Genomic DNA, 23849 nt, shown 5'->3' with positions numbered 1-23849 from the left:
TGCGCGCGCGCACACACACACACACACACACACACACCGACACACTGTATATCCGTTTGGCTGGTGCTTTTATGAGGCAGTTCTGTACAGATCTAATACGGTGGCTGATTCATTTAAAGATGATTGTTGTGCCGCCAGTGATTAATCCCTTTATGATCTGATCATGCCGGCAGGAGATAACCAGAATAAAAACAACAACAATAAAAAAAACAACAAAAAAACAACTGCAATGTTTGGAAAAAAATAATTAATAGATTCCCATTCTGTAAAATGGGCCCCCTTAAAGAGCAGGGAAGCCAGGGGAGGGGTGTGTTGAAGTGGCTTCCAATTTGTTCTCAGTTTGTTCCAGTAATAAGATCCAGGCCTTCTTTTCCATTGGACGAGATAATTGACTCCTGGGGACAGACTGCGTAGAGCTCCATCTTTCGGTTTATGGCACATGGAGAGATATCTCTACAGCATGGTTGCATAAATTGCAGACTTTGCCTGATATATGTTTTTACTGATATATATATGGAAAGGGTGAAATTGATAGGGGTGTCAGCTGATGGGCTGTAGTCAGTGTAAAAATGTGAGGAATGGGGTAACTGTGGAAATTAAATGAGGTGGCTGATGTTATTAAGGATAAGAGAGCACACGCAGTTCAGCAGTGTGCTAATGTCTCTGGTCTGACATTTATTGTTGGATTTTTAATCAAAAGTCACATTTATGGTTATGGTATGGCCACTAATATTATTGTCAATAAAAGGTTTTCAGAGCCTGATTTCATTACAACATTGTTTTATAGGTAAATGTATGAAAAATATAACAGGCCCTAAATTTATGTCATGCTTTGTGCTAATATAACTTAGCTATACATTTGGTATAAAATAGCATCAGAGGCTTCAAGCCCTATTTAAATTGACTTAGGCTGCAATGAATCACTGCCAAGTGTCCAAGGTTTTCTGTGGGCAATGTCTGCGTCGGCTGTTGTTCTGTTCTTAGAAACCGCTTGCTCAGAGTGTGACAGCAGCAGTGTTGGTATGAGTCAGGTCAGGCTAATTTCCGTTGCTGTAACCTGCCTCTCTTTCCTGCATTGTCTTGCCCTGTCCAGTAACTCCTTTGGAATGTGCACCATAATGATTTCCGCCCATTGTCTCTTTAAATCTCCACTCCCCTTCTCCACAGCTCCTCACCTCACTCAAGTTGACCTTTTTATACCTTTTCACTTAGCAACAGCCTTTTACATTTGGTGATGAGTATCCTTTGTGTCATATGTGAGTCATGCTGGGATGTCTAACATCTTTTCCCGTTTGTCTCTTTTTCTCTTTTTCCAGAAAGATGTGAGAACCCTTGTGAAGCTTTGACCTGCAAGCTAGCCTTCAACAACAAAAAGGCGAAGGTCTCCTCCCTTCTTCCTATCATCCGTTCTCTCTGCTCCCTCGGCAGTTTCCTCACAGGCCCGTCAAACATGGAGGGCCGGCATGTGACACGCAGAACTTTATCACCTAACCCTAAATTGGGAGCAATAGCTACTCTACACTTCTGGCTCTTAGCAATCCCTGTCTTGTGCAACGGGCAGACTTTCACTAGTTTCCACCCTGAACGTCGGGACTGGGTGTTCAACCATCTGACAGTTCACCAAACCACAGGCGCACTATATATCGGAGCGGTCAACCGTGTGTACAAGCTCTCAGGCAACCTGACCCTCCTTGTTTCCCATGACACAGGCCCTGAGGATGACAACAAGGCCTGCTACCCCCCTCTGATTGTCCAGCCCTGTTCTGAGCCTCTTGTCTCTACCAACAATGTCAACAAGCTTCTGCTTATTGATTATTCCCAAAATCGGTTGCTGGCCTGTGGCAGCCTCTACCAGGGTGTCTGTAAACTCCTCAGATTGGATGACCTGTTTATCTTAGTGGAGCCCTCCCACAAAAAAGAGCACTACCTCTCCAGTGTCAACCAGACTGGGACCATGTATGGGGTCATTGTGCCTTCGCAGGGCCAGGATGGCACCCTGTTCATTGGCACGGCAGTAGATGGCAAACAGGACTACTTTCCCACTATCTCCAGTCGAAAGTTGCCCCGTGACCCTGAATCTTCTGCTATGCTCGACTATGAATTGCACACTGATTTTGTGTCCTCCCTCATCAAGATACCATCAGACACGCTGGCACTGGTCTCCCACTTTGACATCTACTATGTTTACGGCTTCGCCAGTGGCAGCTTTGTTTACTTCCTGACCGTTCAACCTGAGACGCCGGAGAACAGCATGTCATCGAGCGGATCCAGCAGTGATCTCTTCTACACTTCCCGCATCGTCCGCCTCTGCAAAGATGACCGCAAGTTTCACTCCTATGTCTCCCTGCCTGTTGGCTGTGTAAAGAATGGCATTGAGTATCGGCTACTGCAGGCTGCCTACCTCGGCAAGCCGGGCCGAGTGCTTGCTGCCTCTCTCAACATCAGTGCCCAAGACGACGTGCTCTTTACCATCTTCTCGAAGGGCCAGAAGCAGTTCCATCGTCCGCCGGATGACTCAGCGCTCTGTGTCTTCACCATTCGAGACATCAACGCACGAATTAAGGAGCGCCTGCAGTCCTGCTACCAGGGAGAAGGAAACCTGGAACTCAACTGGCTCCTTGGGAAGGATGTGCAATGCACCAAAGCGGTGAGTAGTTGGTAAATGCTTATTAAAAACATATTCATACTGTGCTGTACATTCGGTTTGCGCTCACCACTCACCCACAGTGTGGGAATAATTACAAGTGGCTACAATACTGTTACTGAAGACACATTAATCATCAACAGTCCAGAACTGTTTTCACTGGGAAATTGCAAAAGTGGGAAATTGGTAAATTATTATTTACACAGTTCTTTCTTGCACATCTGTAGCTACTTAAAGATGAAGCAGGATCACTATCCTATTTCATTTTTTTCTCTCTTAGTTTAATTAGCCCACAACCCAAAAAAAGAGATAGGAGAACCATTAATCTACATATTAATGAAGTCAAAATTCTTCAGTGGTCCGACAACACGGACATCTGGTTTCTATTACTTAAATATGATGGTAAACAGTAAAATTGACCAACACTTCCCAGTGAAACCACAGTGAGTTCTGAGTGCATATGCTGTACTGAAAATAAATACAACAATCTTCCAGAAATGCTTTTGACTATCTAACATAGCATGCTCTCACACTACAAGTAATTATGTCAAATTGTTTTGTAGCTCTGGTATCAGAGAACTTCCACTTTCAAGTATATTTCAATGAGAGATATTCATAAATTAGGAAGTTTTTTTTTTTTTTTCTCGGCAACCATCAAAGTGATAACATTCTCCTCGAGCACAATACAAATAAACACTCTCCCCTTCCAGAGTGAAAAAAACTGTGTGGGGGGGATGTTGCTGAAGTTACTCTGCTTCTGATGTTGGCGTAGATCACACACTAGTCTTTTTCTTCTGAAATCCCCAATTATCCTATAATACAAGGCCATGTATCTGTTACATGTTGTCAAGTAGAATTAAGTTTCTTGATTTTCCCTCATTCCCAGGAGGCTGCGGTCCTCTGTGCTTTCATTCTGTAATTGCTAATAGGAATTTAAGAATATTAAGAATTAATGACTAGCTAAGTGTATGACTAGTCAGTTGTGTGTGTGTGTGCTGTATGTCTGCATGTACATAGGAAAGGCTTACATATGTGGAGCGTATAATGATATCCACATCCCTCACTATGATGAGAACCACTGATTAGCTTCTTTTGTTGCTAATCCCCTCAGGGAACTCAATTGACCACTCTTATTAAAATCAGTAAATTCCCCATTAGCACAATGTCAGAGGTGATTGTCAGGAGGAGGGAGACATTATCTGGAACTAGCTGTTGTGTTTCATTAGGCGGGGGGAAGATTGTTGTAAGAAGCAGGAGAAGGAGAAATGTTGATATATAGTGATGACAGTGCTGAGGTTGGGAGCCTTTTTGACTGTGGGAGCTCAAATTAGAAGCATTTTTCCAGTTTCCCAGCAAAATCCCCAATCATCTCAGTGTGCACTGAAGGTTGCCAGCTGTTACCTGCAAAACTGCACCTCCCACTCCATACTTCAGCTTTGCAATGCCAATATCATTCTGCTCTCCTTTCACATTATACACCAAGGATACACAAGCTTTGCGTGTTTAGCCGCACAGATAAGAGGATGTAAATACAGTCGTTAAGACCGTGCGCCCGTGCTCAATGAGCAGCCAATAAATCCATAGTATCATGTGGATTATGCAGATACATGTCAAAGGATGAATAACTCTTAAAACCTGTACAAATTACATTTAGCACCCCGACATGCCAACCGTGCTGACATTGTCTGCTTGATGTTAATTCCCCAACTCAAGCAGTGTGGCTGCTTTCGAGGTCACATGCTTTACATCTTGTCTTTCCTAAATAAATGCAGATGATCGAGATAAATAAGGAAAACCAAAAAAAAACAAAAACTGAATAAATGAGTGGGGAAAACCAACGGATGCAGATGCTTCCACACAGGTGCACTGCATGGTATAATTAAGCAATTAACATCCAATCATGCTCTGTGGCATGTGTAAAAATGCTGAGTAGGTCCAGTTGATTCTGATTTTGTATCAAGATGACATGAGAAAAAGATTTAGGTGACTTTAAAAGTTGGGTCATCGTTGGGACACAAATGGCAGGAGCTTCAGTCGCAGACTGCCCAGCTGGCTAGTGTTTCACTAGGACCAGACGTTTGTGTTTAGATCTGAATAAGATGTCAATATATAGGGCCAGAAATTGTGGTCAGCAGTGCACATTTGATGACTGTGTTGCTTGTGCATTCGTGCGATGTGTAAGGGGAAACAGCAGAATATCTCTTCGTCAGACTGTGTCAGCAAGAACAGTCCATCGGCAATTACATAGAGAGGGATATTATAGTAGGGTTGAACTGCATAAACCCCTCATTACAAAAAATGAATGCACATTTGAGAGTTCAGTGGTGCAAAAAATATAGTTTCTGGTCTACACAGATGGGAAGAAAAGTGCCTGTGTGGTGTACACTGAGGGAACAGTACAGACCTAAATGCTTGACCCCTACAGTGAGAGGACCCAGTAGCTGTTATGCCTGTTTTGCTGCCATGATTTGAGTCCACTGGTCCCCTTTGAGGGAAGGATCACTGCAAATCAATACAAAGATGTTTCTGAGAGATAACCTTTATCCAATGATGAAACATTTCTTTAATGATAGGAGTGGTGTCTTTCAGGATGACAGTGCCTCCATCCATAGGGCACAAGGGGTCAATGAATGGTTTAATGAATATGAATGATGTGGATCAAATGCTATGGCCTTTAAAATTGCTTCATCACCATGGTAACTGATGCTGCACAGCTAAACTGCTCCGAATGGATTCAGAGTTTGGATTTAAATCCGCCCTAAGAAGTGCCACCCTTTTAGCGGTTTGTCTCCTGATGATTTTCTCTGAGTGACACAGATTCGCAGCTGAGGGAAAATGTTGTACCTGCAAAAGCTGCTGAGCTGTACATTAGTAATTCCTCCGACTGAAGCCCTGCTGTTACATTATTGCACGCTGTATCCGTTGCATTGCCACAAGAACCTACATGTATTTAAATGGTCATGCAGAAAATGACAAAATACATTTTTATGCTTTATCCTGATTTGCTTTCAAGTTGGTTTTACACTGCTGCTACTGCAGCTAAGAGAACACAGATTGCAAAACCCGTATGGGTATTTGGATAGGAAAATTGGTATTTACCATTGAGAATATTTAATCAGAAACATTAATTTAACTTTGATGTGACCAAAAAACTAAAGTGATTTCCATATCTCCTTCATTGTGGGACAGGGTTAGATCAAACTGCACTACTTCAAAAATCATGTTTAAATAAATGTAGTTTAAAGTTTGAGGGTTCTAACATGCAGCTGTCATGTTATAAATAAGTATAGTAATTTACATGATTAACAGTTTTCTACCAGCATTCATTTCTGGCATCATTTTCAACCACGGTTTTCATAATTAATATTTATTTAGTATATCTTTTAAATTCTTCATTGCTCTTAATTTTAACTACCTGTTGCTCTGGACTGAAGTAGGCGACACACAATCGATCCATTTTGTGCAGAAGAAGACGTGATAAACACCCCAATTATAAAGAAGTAATCCTTAATTAACACAAAAAATTGATAAACACTCTAGTGATGCCTATCATTTCTGACTGGGGTTGTAGCCTTTGTGGAATTACTTTCATAGTGCACCCCTTGGATCTCAACTCCAGATCGCAACACCTATGGGAGCATTTTCCACAACCATCATCAAAACACCAGATGAGGGAATTTCTTTTGGAAGAATAATGTTCATCCCGTTTCCAGTTCCAGAGACTTGTAGAATCAGTGCTGAGGTGTATTGCAGCTGTGCTGTTAGTGGCCTAACACCTTACTAAGATGCTTTATGTTGCTTTTTCCTTTAATTTATCACCTGTCTGTATGTTCCTCTCTGCGTGGTATTTTTAGAGACTTCGTGTTTGAGGGCCATCAAAGTATGAGGTGACTCAAGGTTGGACCAACTCTAGAGACTTTATTTTTTGTTAACTGTTAACTGCACCTCGCTTGGTTTCTGAGTAAATTACACATGCAGCCCTGGTGCCTTTACTCTGGTCTGTTGCTAACAGCAGGTAGCCAGTGAGCTCAAAGCAGAGAACCTTAATTATACCCCCAGCTCTCATTCTTGCAGACATTTCGCCGTGTGTACGCTTACATGCAGGCCAAGGCTGAGGCTGAGGCTGGGAATGGAAGTGAGGCTGAGCCAGGGGATTCAGACACAGCAGCCAATCAAAGATTTATCACCCAGCCATCCAGCCTTCTGCCATCTGGAGATTCACACCATCTCTGTAGTCAATCCCATGGAGGAGAGCCATGATGGGATTCTTTCTGTATCAGGCTGTCTGTGTGTCTGCCTCTTCTCTGACTAACACTATCTTGCTGTCTTGCTTTTTTGCTCATGCCCTACCAACTAATTAACCAGTCATGAGAGCAAAGGGGAGCAAGTATTGATAACGCTGGTATACCCTAAAGGAGAAACTCTGAGAGCAGATATCCGATGACATCTAGTTCACCCTTCATTCAAATTCCACAGCAAATGGACCAATCTGTCAATGTAAGAACGTCCTCGTAGTGAAATAGAGCAACTATTTTCTCAGCGTAGATCTAATACAACACTGTATTGTGAGTTGCTCAATAAGGATTAATCACGCAAGGCTACAGTCTATATTTAGTCTCACTACAGCTTAGCCCCGTCGAAGAGAGCTCTTGTAATTTAGCTCTGCATTTCTTCACTACTTGTGAAATTCATGATAAGGCAGGGGGAAGAAGCAAACAAAATCGGCAAGAAGGTGAACAGTAAAGCTCAACCACATGGAGCCCAGGGGGATTTTCAGTTGTCTGCCAAGTCTGCTAAGCGTACATCATCTGAACAATCTAGATATAATCAGAACCAAATGGTGCAGAGCCCAGCAGACCATATGTGGAATAGCTGCATGATTTTGAGGATGTAGCTATTGATAAGCCAAAGCCTGGAGCTCATTGCTGTTCTTCACAATAGCTGCTAGCTTTCCCATCTGATTCATTATGTGTCCATGTCTGATCAGCGTATGTTCAAAACAAGCTCTATACAGTTACATACACTACATTTGATTTTAAAACCAAAGGAGAAAAAAAAATGCAATTGCACCAGATTTTTTTTCTAGTTTAAATACTGCAGTACAGTACCCCATAGCACTCTGTGCTATTTTGGGCAAAGGAAATAAAAGGAAATGCCATAAAGCGAGGGGCGTGACTATACGAGCGGAGGCGATTATTCCCCGTCAGCATTATTGCTTTTGCTCTGCTCATGAAGATCTGTGTAGAAAGGTTTTATAGCCACTGTGTGTAGTGAGAGACTGAGCTGCCTCCCAGAGTGGGAAGTGTCACTCAGCATAGTCTGCTTGTTCCATTCTGACAGCTACAAAGAGAGGAGACAGATGAGAGGTAGATAAAGTGACAGAAAGAAAACTAATGAGTCGGGGTCAGATGAAGGGGATGTGTATTCATAGGGTGAATAAGACAAAGTTTGTGAGCAAGGGACTATATGGGATGTATACATGGGAGGCTTGCCTGGCCATCTCACTTTACTCCACATGGCACATTGAGGCCACTGCCACTGACAGTGTCAGCTGACCTGATTCAACACCAGAAAGATCGCTGTCTTGCCTCTCATTCACCTCCTCCTATTTTCCTGTATTGTCCTGCTCTGTTTCTTGTACTTATCTTGGAAGGCGGATAGTCTCCACTCCTAGCAGTTGTTATGAGGTATATAATCATGGCCACATTTCCTTAAGAACTGAAGTTAAATTTAATGAGACTTTATGGTAGTGATTATTTCCTAATGAATGGGTAAATAGAGTTCATTGCAGCCTCTTCAGTTACAGCCATATTTCAGTGTTGCATGGTTATCACGCAGGGTGTTTGCCAATGCACAGAGTTATCATGCAGTGTGTGTCTTCCTGCAGAGGTGTGATGATAGGCCAGGGTAATGAACCACAGTGAGAGCAAGGTGGAGCTCAGTCAGGTGTAGCTGATACATATCTGTCAAGCGTAACAGAAAGACAAACGTTTGCCTGGCTGGGAGACTCACTTGCGCGCCTCCGCCTCGTTCTGTCCTTCGTCTCTCTGTGAGGCTCACCTCTCTCACCCCCTCATTTCCATCTCTGACACCCTTTGACTCCGCCACTATTTCCACAACTTTGGCCATCACTCTCTCCTTGTGTCTCACTGTGTCACCTTCATCTTCGCTCCTTACTGAGCTGTCTACTTTTATGATGCTCTACATCCCAGCCTCTCCTCTCTACTAAACCCTGATTCTCCAAGTCTGTCTCTCTCTGGCATATTTTTGTCACTCCCCGTTCCTAAAGTACGCTTCATGGGTGTCTGTGTTTGATATGACACATTTGTCTCAGAGTCATGATCACCTTGTTTTTCCCTCTCTCTGTTTCAGTGTCCATTTTGCCCTTGTCATTTCTTTATTTAATGCTACAACATCTGTGTTTCTTCTATCTGTAGCCAGTGCCCATTGATGACTCTTTCTGCGGTCTGGACATCAACCAGCCACTTGGCGGTTCTCAGCTGGTCACCGGCCACACTCTCTACACCGAGACTCGAGATCGCATGACTTCCGTGACCTCCTACGTCTACAATGGCTACTGTGTAGCTTTTGTGGGAACCAAGAGTGGACGTCTGAAGAAGGTGAGTACCACCGTCTATCCTTTCCTCATCCAGCAGTTAAAGGCCTCTTGTAGGAGATTTCTGCTCACTTCATTACTGTTACGTCGGGACTCAGGCTGTCCAGTGGTCTATGGGGTATAGACACTGTGAAGGGGTCCCATTTCGGTGCAGATGGATCATGGTCACAGGCAAACTTATCTCCTTAATATTTAATGCCTGCTGTCAAAGTGTCAGGGAGGGGTGATGGCAGTGGTTAGCTCACTGTAGTGGCCATTACCAGTTACTTGTTAAGTGAGCTCCAGTGTTACAGTGTTGAATAATCTGCACTGACCCATTAATTTTAATGGGCACCTTTCTGCCTGTGGCTCACTGAGAGCAAAAAAGAGAGAGCCGGCCCATACACTAAACCTCCGAATCTTGGCGAGAGAATACAGACGCCACAGAGGGTTTACGGCTCCTGGCCAGTTAATAATGATAGATTTCACACCCCAGCCACAGGAAACAAGGTATTAGATGGGACTGCTCACTGTCAGGATTAAATAGTGAGAAAAGTCAGTGCTGTGCTTCGGGTTCAGGGATGAAGGACGAGGAGTCTGATTGTCAATCAAAAAATGTCTGCTGGTTAATTTAGCACAGCTGTTGCACTGCTTTGGCACCCCAGACGGCTCGTACTTAGATGATCGTATGCTAGAATGTTAATGCCATGTTTGTTTGTAGATCAAATGTGATTGTGTGGGCACATTTTGTCACAACAGTTGTTTGTCTCGCTTTCTAGACTGCATTTAGACAACCGTTTGAAGGATGTCAACGTTCACCTGGCTCCACGTCCCACGGGGGGCCGGCTGTTTGAGTGACAGCAAGAGTGTGTCACAGGGCCATAACTGGCTCATGCAGCCATCCAGTCCCCCCCCTCTACCCCAACTAATAGCAGCTGCACAAAGCTCAGAGAAGGAGACTGAAACAGAAAGAGAGTTGCTAAGACCATTTTGATACCCCTTTTGGCAAGTTCTTTGTTATTTCAAGTCTGGCAATGCAACACAAATGGTGTTGGCCTGAGTTATTTATGTCTCCATCTATTCATTATTAAATCAATTCACCAATCAGGCTATGGTGGAGAGAATATTTATTTGATGTAATCCCCTGTTTGAGCTGTTTAATAATTCAGAGGCTTTTTCTACTCGGGTAAATTAGATGAGACAGAAAGGAGTGTTTTCCCCACTGTGTTGCCATTGCTTGCATATTGTTTTTGTCTCGCTGCTTCCTTCCCCACTCTTCTCTGTAGCTAAAGCTTGCCTTCCCCCGATTCCGTCCTGACTCGTCTCCTGCCCCCTGTTTGAGAATCCATGTAAAATAGCCTTGCGTGCTGCTGTGTACTCAGACTGGCTCCTCACAGGGGCATGACTGTAACCACAGTAACGCTAACATGGGGGAGGAATTAACCAGGATATGAGAGCAGCACCTAGAGAAAAACAACCACGGTCCAGTGGCCGGAACAGAAAAAAACCTCATAGAGCACTCACCCATGAAGCGTGATCCGATGACAGAGAGAATAAAGTAGTAATACCAGTTTCACCAAATGTAGCACATTTCCCATTAATGAGTCTTCCGATCGTTCGATTTATTGCCATCATAATTAGGGATCATCCTCTTACTGTGAAGTAGCCTAGATTAAAAAATGAAAGTAGTTTCAACTTTGTGGAAATATTCTGAATCACTTAGAGCAGTGGTCCCCAACCACCGGACCGTGGACCAGTACCGGGCCGTTTGTCATTTGGTACCAGGCTACACAGAAGCAATAAAAAATGTTTTATTTGTTTATTTTTATTTCCAGCGGCATGTGAAGGATGTTTTATTTTGAAAAATGACTAGCTCGTCTTCCTGTCTTTTCTGTCTGTGCTTGTTTCCCGCACTTGACTCTGTCAGTTTACATGCCCGGCCGTTAAACGAAGCCGTTTGTCTAACAGCTGCCGAAATTAATAAAAAAATAATAAAGAAACGTCTCAGGAGAGCTTCTCTGAAAAGTGGGAGAGACTCGAAAATGAGACAAAAGAAAAAGTAAATACATATTTAGCATGGAATTTTGTTCTTTTATGAAACTTTATAATAGAAAAAACTATAATTTTTCGTCATGTGCGCAATGACCGGTCCTTAGAAGATTTTCTTGCCTAACACTGGTCCGTTGTACAAAAATGGTTGAAGACTGCTGCCTTAGAGTGCCCTTACAGTAGACATCAAAAATATGTATTTGGATGATGTAGGAGAGAGAAATCGTCAGCATACCACAATCAAATATTGACAATTTTCTAAGTGAGATTCCCCAAACTGACACTGCATTTGTACTGTCAACTGAGGTTTGTTATTTCTGTATTTTGTACGTGCATTTTATTGTTGCATTGCTTGCTGAAGCAAGAGTTTGCTGGACTTTATTTGAACCCAATTTGTTTGAGCTCACGTGACAGAGAGAGAGCACCGCCAGTACTGTGCAGAGATTTGCATACAGGTACGTTGTTGGACAAGGAGACGCCGTGGTTTGCATGAAGCCCATGATTCAATAAGCTCTGGCTGCTCACCTAATGTGCATGAAAGAGAGAATGACCACAATTAGCCTATCCACTGTTGCAGTCTGCAGCAGCGCAGAAAAAGAAAAGTATTACTTTATAACCCTCTGAACCCCAAGCAGCTTCTGGGCATTTATTGCTCTGTTCACTCATTGTGGGCTCATTTTTTGATGAAATATAAATTCCTGCACCTACAGCTATGGCTAGAAGTAGCCAGAACTTAAACATGTCTTATGTGCAGGATAACACAATTATAATGCCATAAATGTTTTTTTTTTAAAAAAGGAAAAAAAAGAAAAAAGGAAGTCAAGGTGTATTGCATTTTTCTTGGTGCCCACAAGGGTTCTCAATACTTGGGGAAAAAATGATTACTTACTTTTATTGTTTTATTTATCTACTGTGAAAACACAGCCTGCAGTTCAGCCCAGTTCAACCGAAAAGTCTCTGTTGGTTACATCTGAGTTAGTCATGGCTTTTTGTTTGCAATGAGAAGTGCCGAATTTTTCGTTTTTACAGAATTTGGTTACTTTAAGAGGTTCATTTTGGCTCATTATAAAATACATTTTTTATAATTTACATTACTGATGAGTAGTCCAAGGAGAGTTGGAAAATTGTTAAAACAAAGACTCTTCCTGTTTTGTCTCCCACCAGTAGGTTTTGGAGTTCAGAGGGTTAAATAGCAAATGAATAATCAATAATGCGGCATAACAGCAGTGTTCGGAAGAGGACTGTGACGTTAAGGTGTGTGCATGTGTTTTAGTGTCTGAAATATTCATTGTTTACGCTGAGAGTGTTATCCATTCACTCCCTCAGGTGTCACGGTGAGGGTAGAGGGATAGGGTGACCTGATGAGCCCCGGCTGCAGCTCTTCTGCAGAGACTTGATAAGCTCCCACAGAGGTGTGTGAGACACGTAGATGGAGTAAGATGCTGCAAGCTTCCTGCAGATCTGAGCATGACACAGCTAGGGTGACAAGATTTGATGCTTTGCTGGTGATACACTTCTATGCCTTCACCTCTTTCAAGCAGCCAAGAGAGACAGACAGATGTGGAAGAGGAGGGGTGTGGTGTGCAGGGATGTACGGTTAGAGGGTGTGAGTGTGAGCCGTGATGAGAAAAAATAAGAAAACAGAGTAGCAGAGATAGAAGGAGAAGGAAGAAGGTACTGGGGGAGGGAGGAAGAGACCGTTGAAATGTGAATTTAGTGCCGCCAAAGAAACCAGGACTGCACCGCTGCTTGTAATTGGATTGGCTCCCTTCCCAAAGAGTCCCCCCCTCCCCATCCCTCCATTTACCGCTTCCCCATTCAATCGCGCTCCTCCTTCCCTCCCTCCACCTCCCTCTCGCTCTCCCTGCAGACCAGCTCCTGTATATGCTGCTGTTTCCTGGGCTTTGCTGGAGCATGGCAAAGCATGAGGGATGGTGTTGGCGGATATCGCTGCCTGTGGCAGGCTTTTGTAGAGGATTGATTGAGGAAGAGGGGTTAAGAGGGTGGGGGAGTAAGCAGACACTAAGGTGAGGAGAATGCATATACAGTGTGATAGACTGCAGGAAACAACACTACATCTGTGAGGCACATACAGTATTGTCTGAGGGTGTGTGCAGGGCATTAAGTGATCACATTTTTCTGTGTGACGTTGGATCAAATGCGCAAATCTGTATTTTGTGAAGGTGGAGCATTCTCAATCCTAACATACAGTGAATTCCAGCACTATCATACAGCCGTTTTGTGTTACATGTGCAGCCTCAGTGTTAGGAGGCTTTCAGAAATTGGTTGTGGGCTTCTGGGTGGCACCCTTGGAGGTAGTGATTGATGTGGAGGGCAGTAGATGTTCACCTCAGCAGAAAGCTGCTATAGGGAACTGTCAGTATTCCAGGCTTTCATGAACTTTTTCTTGCTACAGTGAAACCAGTTCCATGCACAACTAAAACTAAACCCTTAGTCCACTTATTGGAAGAGCTCACTCATGAGTCTTATTTAAATTCTAGACATAAATTTACATTCCTACTCACCAGACTGCAGATTATACACATCAGGCTCCATCATCAAGTTATCATGCTCATGTACCCAGAGACCAAAAGACTGCTATGGGGCTCTGTGGGTCAAATTATAAAGACAGGCGATCTGCTATGCAGTTTATTCTGGATACACATTACCCAAGAATTGCATCATCTAAATTGGAATTGGCTGTGTGTGGTTCACTTTGCGCTTGAGCACAGACATATCCCACATGGGGACTGGGATTGGTGGGAATCAGCGACGGCATTAAGGGAAAGGAGCTGTGGGGAGCATTGGCTTTGATATAGATGGAGATGGAGGGCACGGCTGCACATGTAAAATTGGATGTTGAAAGACACCGCAGCAATAGATGAATGGGGAGGTTAAAGCAAGCTCAGCAGAGGCAGATTCAGGATCCCCCCCCGTTAATCAGAGTCAATTCACAGGCAGTAAGAATGCACATCCTCCATCCCAGTTCTCGCACAAGAACAGCAGGGGTTAAGAGCTCTTGAACCTGGGACCAAAGGAATACATTCCCAGAAGGAATTCTCTCCTGCGTTCTACATTCAACAAAGCTATTAAGGTTTATATAGGTTTATTTATCAAATTCTATAATGTATAATTGAGTCGTGAAGGGTTGACATGAAAATATATCTGTCTTATAAAAACACCAATTATTCCAGTAATTTCAGGATAGTATTTCCTGCAGTATTTTGATTAGTTTTGGATCGTATTAACAGTGAACCACAGATGGAAAGGAGAAAAAAATGTGTTCCAGCACATGATGTGCTGCTTTTCTTCTCATCATGCCCTGGTGAATAATCAGGAATTGGTTTGGATGATGTGCCTTGTAGCTAAAGGGGACTACTTAAAAGGGTGGTTCAGGTGTTTAACTGGACAAATGTCCCGTAGAACTGGTTAAAGTAGCAGCGGGTGCATGGCTACCTCACATGGCTCCCAAACTGGCCTGAATATTAGCAGGGTTGTGTGTGTTGTGCAGACACCACTGCGGTGTCACTGAGGGTTAGCAGCTGATCATAGGGCATAAAGTATTGCCGACTTGAAAGGCTTGTAAATGCAGGCAGCTGCTCCTAAAGGGCCCTGGTGGACAAGTGGTCAAACACCCCCCTCCCTCCGACCCCTCTCTCACCATGCTCTGTTCGCCCGGCAATGAGCCTCAGAGAATTAGACCTTGGAATGGTCGCCCTCAGAGGAAATGTGATCTGAGAGCTTTGCCTGTCTGGTCTGTCGGCCCAGAGGCTGCTCACCTGCTTTGGTGTGGCCTGGCTTTGCCTGGCCTGGTTTTTCATGTGGAAGCGGGAGATCAGCTGAGCAGATTTATTGCCACTCTGTTCTCCAGTTTTTGAGTTCTGTGTTTGCTGTAGCCAAGCTGGGTTGTCTACCTGGTAATGGAGGAGAATACCAGGATAGAGATAAAGGAGACAGGAGGAACAGGTGTGAAAGGACGGAGATGGTGGGACAAAATGATAGACAGACATGCAAATAGACAACTGTGGGGAGAGACGGAGAGAGACTAACTAGCATTGAGGATGATGCCCCTAGCAACAGCTGAGGCCCATGGCAACAACTGAATAGAAGCCCATCCTGTTCCCCCAGGGGTACAAATTACTCTGAGAACAGAACTGAGGGGTCCTGCCACCTGCATCCTCTAAAACACGCACACGCACTGACACACACTCAATATCTTGATACATGAAACATAATATGGAAATTAATTTTGTTCCCTTCACTTTATAAACAACTTTCTGTTGTTTTTTTTTTTTTTTTACAGTTGGTCTTTTGTGCTTTCTTATGTGATTGCAATAACCAACCTTAAACCACAAAGAATTAATCATTTTAATGACTTTATTAAACATCTCCATTGTCGCTGCATGACTTGCATTAACCTTGAGCTGACATGAAAAGAAATACAATTACAAGTGAAAAGAACTGTCACAATTGCCACCAGGTAGAATTTGTTTCCAATCATCATGCCGCAAATTGTTTCTCACTGAACACTTTCTATAATAAATCTTGCTTCACTTTGTTTCAGATTGAATGGTGTGGTGTAATTAATCCCACACAAAACAAATAATTGCATTCCATTGTTAATGCATTGTCTTTGTTTTGTCTGTCTAGTTTAAAATTAAATGAAAACCAACATACTCCATACACCTGTTAGGAAAGCAGGCAACTAACATGAATAAGAAGAATGGCAAAATGACAAGTGGCACGAAGACCGAAGTATCATTTCAGCTGAAATGGCAGCTGCCAATCTGTATCTATTACAGCCATCTTCAGGACGCTCCTTCCTTGATTGCCGGCAGTCTTTTTAATCATATTAAACTATCAGCACAGCCTCCGTTTACCCACCGGCAACAGCTGGGAGCTTGGCATAGCCTGCAGAAATTGCTTTTGCTAGTAAAAGAACATTTTCCCTCCAAACACAACTTGTAGCACTTCAACAGAGAGGCTGAATCAAACCGACACCATCTGAAAAGCTGCAAATAGAGGTAAATTTTATTTTGGCACTATCTGGACCTCGGGCATCTGTGGATGGCAGCTCACAGAGAGACTGTCAAGTTTCTTTCCAACCTCTCGAGAAAGATGGGATGACCAGTAAATATTGTAGAGAGGTGTGCGAAGGCCTGCTTTGTGGGGGATACCCTCTGATCAGCAGGGGTTCTGACTGCTGCTGAACATCTATAAGGAACTTCAACAGAGCCTGAAGATTTAAGGCCTCTGTTGTATATGTAGAAACTATTTTCTAGAGTTACTGTTATTTTCAAAAGAAATGGGGCATTTTAAATCTGGAAGATCCTCAATGGTTGTGCTTTGTGTTGACTTGAATGTATGGATAGACTGTGGGTGTTTGCATGTGGAAGTAGGTGTTTAATCACCATAACCATCTCTCTAGTCTAGCTAATGACCAGCTTGTTCACGGAGTTGTGGACTGGCAGGATGTCTGTGTGACCTTTCGGAACCTGGCCTCTACTTGACCCCCTCCGGCTCAGTTCTTAACCCCGAGCCAGATAAAGAGGCGGCCAGCGGCAGCCCCGTCCTGCAGGAGCAGGCTGTGCCTTTCATGACTGTCTTAAGCGCACAAGCCTCTCTATCTGCCAGACCTGGTCCAGGCTTCTCTAAACACTTCACTGTTAAAAGGCCAACCTAAGACTGAGAGCCCCTGCCGTTCCATTCATCCAAGCTTTATATCTGCTTTTCCTTCTCAGCCTTCCCGGTTCGCTCTCTTTCTGTCCCATTCGCCCTTATTTCATAGCAGCGAGTTAAATGTAGCCTGGTCGGTCGGCCGGGTGTCCTTTCTCGTTTGGTTTCTCTTTTCTTCTTCCCTCTCATTTCTCTTTCTTTCTGTCCCTTCCTCTGTCTTAGTCTCTAGCTCTTTCTGCCAGTCTATTTTTCCCCTCTTCCCTGCTCAGACTATTACAATGACACAGCCTACCCTGCAGTGATCTCATTAATCACATTCAAACAGCTCTCTGTTGCTTTCTCTCCTTCTGCGTGTCTCCCTCTCCTTTCACTTCCTCTAATTGCTTGCTCTTTTCTCTGCCAGTGTCTCGAAGGAAGCGTTTTTCATTATCTAACAACAAGAGACAAATACTCACACAGTGCATACATTTTATTACAGATGGATTTTATACATGTACGCTTAATTTAGCTGGAAGATATGCAGTGGCATGCATCTATGCCAACGTAGCCAAGTCCCAAAAGACTTGAAGACTGAATCACATATGTCCGTAAATATGCTGCGCACTGCGTATTCATTAATTTATCACAGAGATCACATTTTTTTTCTTTGTCTGAGCAAAGCACTTGATTTTATTTATTAGATTTGTTATGGGCAATGCCTTCTATTTTTTTTAGGAAACAAATTACCCTGTTGAGTGCGTCCCATAATTGGACTTAACTTCATGAGTGAGATTAATTAACCCATTGTTGATTAGAGCGCCTTTTCACTAGAGACTGCCTGTAGAAGGAGCTTTGCTGTAATCCAGTTTCTTCAGCATATTTTCTCGTTGATTGGCCTACACATTAAGCTGATTGCAGCATTATTTACCTTGCCCATGACCATTTTATCACGTTTGGAAGTACTTGTGGCTTGAAAGGGGGAAGAAAAGACGTATCTGCTTTTACACTTTGGCTCACACACAGAGCTCGGGATTCATACTAAGTCAATGGCAGAGGATTGTGTGGTTTTTACCAATGTTGGGAGCAGTAGTCATTAGGATCGGGAAGCCACATCAGACTCCACCGCTACCCCAGATCCATGTCTTCCGGGATGAGTGCAGAAAGATTAAACAAGTGAAAACAAGGCTGAACATTTCCAAATGTTTCTCTCAGTAAGAAGTGGCCTCTTGCGTTCTTATGAATATGGTATTTCTAGCCCACACATCCTGGCAATCTAATGTTTTACGTGCGATAAAAAAAACAAAAAAACAAAACACGCACACACACACACAACAGAAGCACTGTATGTCCAAAATATTATGCAAGGGAGCTGTGTTGGGAGGAAGGGTCTCACAGCTTATCAATATTCCTGTTTAGTCTGCAGCCAATGTAGGCACCACGGGGAGAACATTTGAAATTCATAGAAATTCTTATCAGTTGTTGTGTCGCTGTTATTGATCTGTTACTGTGGAAACAGCGTAGTACCAGTGTAGGCCTTGTTATTTTTTTTTTCTTGCCCGAGGTGTAAGTCTCAGAGCACCAATGACTTCCAACAGTTCTACCAATCAAAGAGAAAATTTCTCTCTCTGTCAAATGAACTCTAAGTACTCAGTGCTTGACTTTTGTCCTCTGAGTTGCCAGCTGGCATGGAATATGAGTTTTTTTTCTTCTTCGGTGTCTCAACTGACCTTGCTGAAATACACAGAGAGAGAAGGAACAGACAGGGAAAGAGTAAACATCTTTAGGACAGAGCGAGAAAAAAAAAAATAGATTAGCGAGCAACATCTGTCAAAGTGGATGGCTGGCTCAGTGCCAGGCTTTATTGATTTGCTTTACAAAGCACTTGAATGGGCCAGATAACTGTGATTAGCCAATTCATTACTGCTGGCTCTTAGAGTGGTCCAAAATTAGATAAAAGGGGAACTGGGAAGGACAGAGAGGGAGCGAGAGCAAACTATTACTTTGTAAACTTACACAGAAACTCCAGCAGCAGCTCACAATAAAGGGGAATCTTTTTGAAGTCCTTGATGAATTTTCCATATTTTACATGCATCGTAATGATTGTCCTCATTAGAAGCAGTTACGAAATGGGACGGGGGGGGAAGAAAAGAAAAACATGCATTGTGTATGTGTTTGATTGCATGCATAATGATTCTAGATTACTGGAGCAACCAAAACAGCGTTCCTCTCATCTACTTTGCAAATGTGGGCCTCCATTTCAAGTGTCTTTTCAAGTTGTACAGCGCCACCAGATCTCAGAAATGAGAATGGTTTTGGCTTTGATGATACACTAAACTGTTGTCTATGCCAAGGCAAACTGAGTGTGACAGCGACTAATGTTTCTGTCTGATAGTGAGACAGCTTTACTGCTCCTCTGTCTCCTACTTCATACAAGACAGCGGCAGCTATCAGTTCCTTTAGAGTTAAGCTTGTCTTGGTGACAGTGTTGTTTAATGTATTTCTGTGATCACACATTGTTTACAGGAAGCTTTTATGAGCTTGACACAAATCATTTCTTTGATATATGCTTTTGTCATTGTACAGTCATCTGGTTATCATTTATTATGGATGTTATGACAATAAGAATTAGCGATTGTGGGAATATGCCTTGTTCTCTCTTGTTGTGACACTAAATACCACGGCTGTCCTGCTCCCCTTTGGAGATTCCTGCTTACCTCGGAAGCCTTCGTGTTGAATCTCTTGACAGTGAAGGATTGAGGCAAGTGGGCCGTTATCATTCTCCCTGATTTTCCCTCTTGCTCCAATTTCCTTTCTACATTTGTTCTTTGCTCAGTCTATCTCCCCATTTCTCTCTTTTTTTCCTCACTCCTGCTCTCACTCTCAACATCTCTCTTCCTTACCGCAGGGCTGTCAAGTAACTCCAGCTCGCCATCAGCCTAATGAACAGTGATACAGTGCTAATAGCATGTGATAATATTTCAAGCCACTGGTAATTTCGGCTCACTCAGCCTTTACCTGCTCGTCACTTCTGCTCCTTTAACGCGCACACGTGGGGCATCTCTTTCTCTTGACGGCTGTATGTCAGGTCTTGGCCTCCTGCTGCCATGAAGCAGAGCTGTCAGCCTGGACTCCCTCTTAATAGTCCAGCTGTCCAGCGGAGACGGCTACAGTCTTAATGGGACCAGACAGTTCCTTCTGCATAGCTTATAGCACATTGTCCAGTGTTCTGTGTTCACTGACCACGGCATCCGCTTCAGCCTTACTGTGTCATTTGTTTATCTGACCAGATTTATCTGTATTCAAATTGCTCCACTCAAAAAAAGGAACAGTTGGACGATCATTAATCACGTTATATTCCCCTCGCTGTCAATAGCCACGTTTTCAGAATGTTTTTATGCGCATTCTAGAATATTAATCATTAAAAAGGTTCATGGACAGAGCATAAAAAGTTCTAATGCTCACTTGAGGTGGTTTTTGAATTTTCCAAAAATGACTGAAAGCACTTGGTGGGAGATGGAACCATGTTTTCCGAATATGTTCTGATATAGTGAACATTTAATTCACATGGCTGATCAGCTGTTTCCGCTTCGAGAGACTCCAGGCAGCAAGAACATGGCCAATAGTAGCTGACATGAAAGAATAATTACAACTTGCCCAATTTAACTAAATTCCCGAAGACCTCTGTCTATTTGTTTTAGATAGCCAAGGCGACCAGTTTTGTTTGTTTCTTCTTCTTTTTCTTCTTCAGTGTTTTTTGGTGGTTGGCAAACAGCTGGTTTTGTTTTCTCTATTTTTTCTATTCTGTTTATTACAGCCATGTGTAATGTAGCTTGTACCACCACTGGAGATGCAGCCTGTTGTCTTCAGCTGGAACTGGAAACAAACCTAATTTGCATTTTCTTTCTTTCTTTCTTTTTTTTTGCAAAGTTAATTTTTAATTTGCGGAAATGTGGAAACATGACAAATATGTTTTATCCAGAGAGCAGACCGCTATGTCAGTCCTTGAGCACTGACATAAAGCACAAGGTAATGGTCATGTAATGTCTTTGTAGACACAAGTAGTGACAGATAGACACTGTAACAATTATTCTGTAAAATTACAGTAAAATACCGGCAGCTGTCGTCACATCTATTTTACTGTATTTTTGCAATTATGACGTTATAATTTCCGTAAACAGTTAATTAATGTACAAGTGATCAGAACTCTACAGCAGAATGTTTACTGGTTAAAACTGTAACTACACTTTCCAGTGCTATCGACAGTACCTGTAGCTGTAGTTGCCTGTTAATCACATTTTCATCTTTTAAAATGTATAAATACTACTGCAGATTTCAAACATACGCCATGAATAACAATGTGTCTTTGTTTTTTTATGACCCAGAACTGAGATCTGGCAACTCTGTTTAACACTCACAACTGCATATACCACTAAAACATCTAAAACAATAAAGGACAAGACGAGGAATGACAATATTTATTCAAAAGCTGCCTAAATTAATTTGCTACTCCAAACATCCATCCATCCATTATTTGTACACCGCTTAATCCTCACTAGGGTCGCGGGGGGGCTGGAGCCTATCCTAGCCGACTTAGGGTGAAGGCAGGGGACACCCTGGACAGGTCGCCAGTCTATCACAGGGCTACACTTAGAGACAGACAACCAAGCACACTCACATTCACACCTACGGACAATTTAGAATCACCAATTAACCTCAACATGGTTTTGGACTGTGTGGGAGGAAGCTGGAGAACCCGGAGAGAATACTCCAAACAGTGTTTCACAAGTATTTTTTTGTTAAATTCACAACATTAAGTTTTTCAGTAGCCTGCTGATATTGGGCATTCTTGTTTTAGGTTTCAAAAACATCACATTTTACAGTTTTCAACCATTTAAAAAACAAAACAAAGACAAAACAAAACAGTACACTAGTGTTCACAGTTGTTTCTTTGCAGTAATTTATTACAGTGTAGAATTAAGAGGACTATAAGAAACTGTGGTAATGTAAAAAAACAGAAAAACAAAAAAACCCCAAAAAACAAAGTGACAAGTCAGAATGTGTGGTTAGAAAATAATTGCGTAAAGAGAGTTCCATATGACGAACTGAGGTCCAGAGAAAATGGCAAGGTCATGTGCGATTTAAAAAAGCACCTGCATCACCAGAAAACCCTCGCCAGGCCGCTGAGAGAGCACGAACAAGGCCATGATATCAAAGAACAGAGCAGGAGCCAGAGGCCTCTTCTAGTCACAGGTCAGCTCAGCCACCGCTGTTATTCATTAAACGCTAATGGTTAGCGGTTGGGAAAACATTATCTGGGCCTCTGGTAACTCCACTAAAAGTGAGGGTCAAGGCCAGAGCTGGGGGTGAGACATCCCCATGCTTGGTGACATGGGCCCGCCGTGTCACACTGGATTACCACTCAGGGCACGGACATGATAATTTGATGGGAATCGCAGTGCAGCAGCAAACTGTCAGCATCCCTCATTTTTACAGTTTGAAAGGGCTGTTAAACGTTTTTTTTGTAGGGAATAACTTGTTGCTGTCAGTCATAGTTAAGTGTTTTGGTGTATTTGGCAGCCACAGTTTGGTGCTGTCGCAAGCAGCTGTTTGCTCAGTGGGGTGTATGGATAGAGGCGGTGTGCTTGTGTTTGTGTGCATGTGTGTTTGGCCTATATTAGCTGACTGCGGTACTGAATTAGCAGAAAATGGATAAACCGGTTTTAGATTTGCCTTGTGTCAAATTTGGGATTTGGAGGGCAAACATCTTGTCTGCATCATTTACATATTGCCTCTCCTAGGTATTGGGCCTTTAGCCTGTGGTGGACCTCTTTAACTCTGACATGTAGACACACAGTACAGGTTTGTGTACTTTGTGTTTCATTACACGTACATGTAGTGATAATATTCTTTGGTGTGGTGCACATGGAAATTTTACACACTTATTTGTATGTGGGAAGTGTGTGAAAACTCCCTTGATCATACATTCAAAAGACACTTGGTGTTTCACTCTATTTCAAGAGTGTTTCATCACACACAAATGCGCGCGCACACACACACACACACACACACACTGGGGATTCGGGGTGGGAGGGAGGGCTTTTGCCTTCTAACTGATTAGGAAACCAGAAACACATGTGTCATGAGTTTTCATCCTAATAAGCTCAGATTGTTGCGGTTGGGCGAACATTGTGGTGCAGGTATGCTGTGTTTAGGCTGCGAGCCGGATTGGAGGGTCGGGGGCGGCTGGGTAGGAAGGTGTCGCAGATCAGATGACTGTGTTGACTCCCCAGGATCCTCAGCTGAAAGGAGATAGGATGGTGTTTGGGTTACGCCATGCTGGGAGTGCTGTCCTCTTTAAATAAGACACACTTGAACAAAGTGCAGCTGATCAGATTAGCGTGGCTGATCAGGTTTCTCAGCAGGTTGTTGGCTCCCACTGTCTGAACATCTTGACTAAGAAATGCTGTTAATACTAAACACACTGAAGAACAAAAGGCGTAGAGTGAAGGGGATGTAACAACAGTTGTTGTTGAGCTTCAGTTGGAAATTTGTGTGTCACTGGCACAGCCGAAGCCGTTAACGTGGTAAAAATCTATCCTTTTGTTCACCAGGCTTTGCTTTTCTGCATCTGCAGTCTTTCTCAAGGGCAAAGTTATTCTTTCTGACAGCAGAGAAAAATTCTACAATGAAGTGGACCTATGGGACTCAGTCTGAAACAATGGTAGCAGGATGAATTATACCATTCCAGTTGTGCCGGGCTCTATTGTTAAGTTGTACTGTTGTGTGACAAGGAGGAAATTGTTTCTGTTTTTGGGCCCTGATGAATCCCCCCATCAAAGATTATTGCAACAACATCAGAGGGGAAGAAAAATAAGAATATCACACGGAAGTTGTCTTAGTTTTGTT

The 23849-nt window shown here is 43.0% G+C and overlaps 1 protein-coding gene across 1 annotated transcript in view; it reads left to right on the top strand.

The window, feature by feature from the left end:
• The window catches only part of LOC103366178 (plexin-A2-like), a 36515-nt gene extending 23875 nt beyond the window's left edge, over positions 1-12640 (top strand). The window contains exons 2-4 of the mRNA XM_008293839.1: positions 1321-2651; positions 9086-9313; positions 12615-12640. Of these exons, the coding sequence (XP_008292061.1) occupies positions 1321-2651; positions 9086-9313; positions 12615-12640 (1585 nt within the window). The remainder of the gene's footprint in view (positions 1-1320; positions 2652-9085; positions 9314-12614) is intronic.
• Positions 12641-23849: the final 11209 nt, after the last annotated feature.

The sequence above is a fragment of the Stegastes partitus genome, unplaced genomic scaffold, assembly GCF_000690725.1.
Source record: "Stegastes partitus isolate 25-593 unplaced genomic scaffold, Stegastes_partitus-1.0.2 Scaffold20, whole genome shotgun sequence".
Lineage (NCBI taxonomy): Eukaryota > Metazoa > Chordata > Actinopteri > Pomacentridae > Stegastes > Stegastes partitus.
Note: the sequence above shows the minus strand (reverse complement) of the source record. Positions and strands in the feature narration are given on the sequence as shown.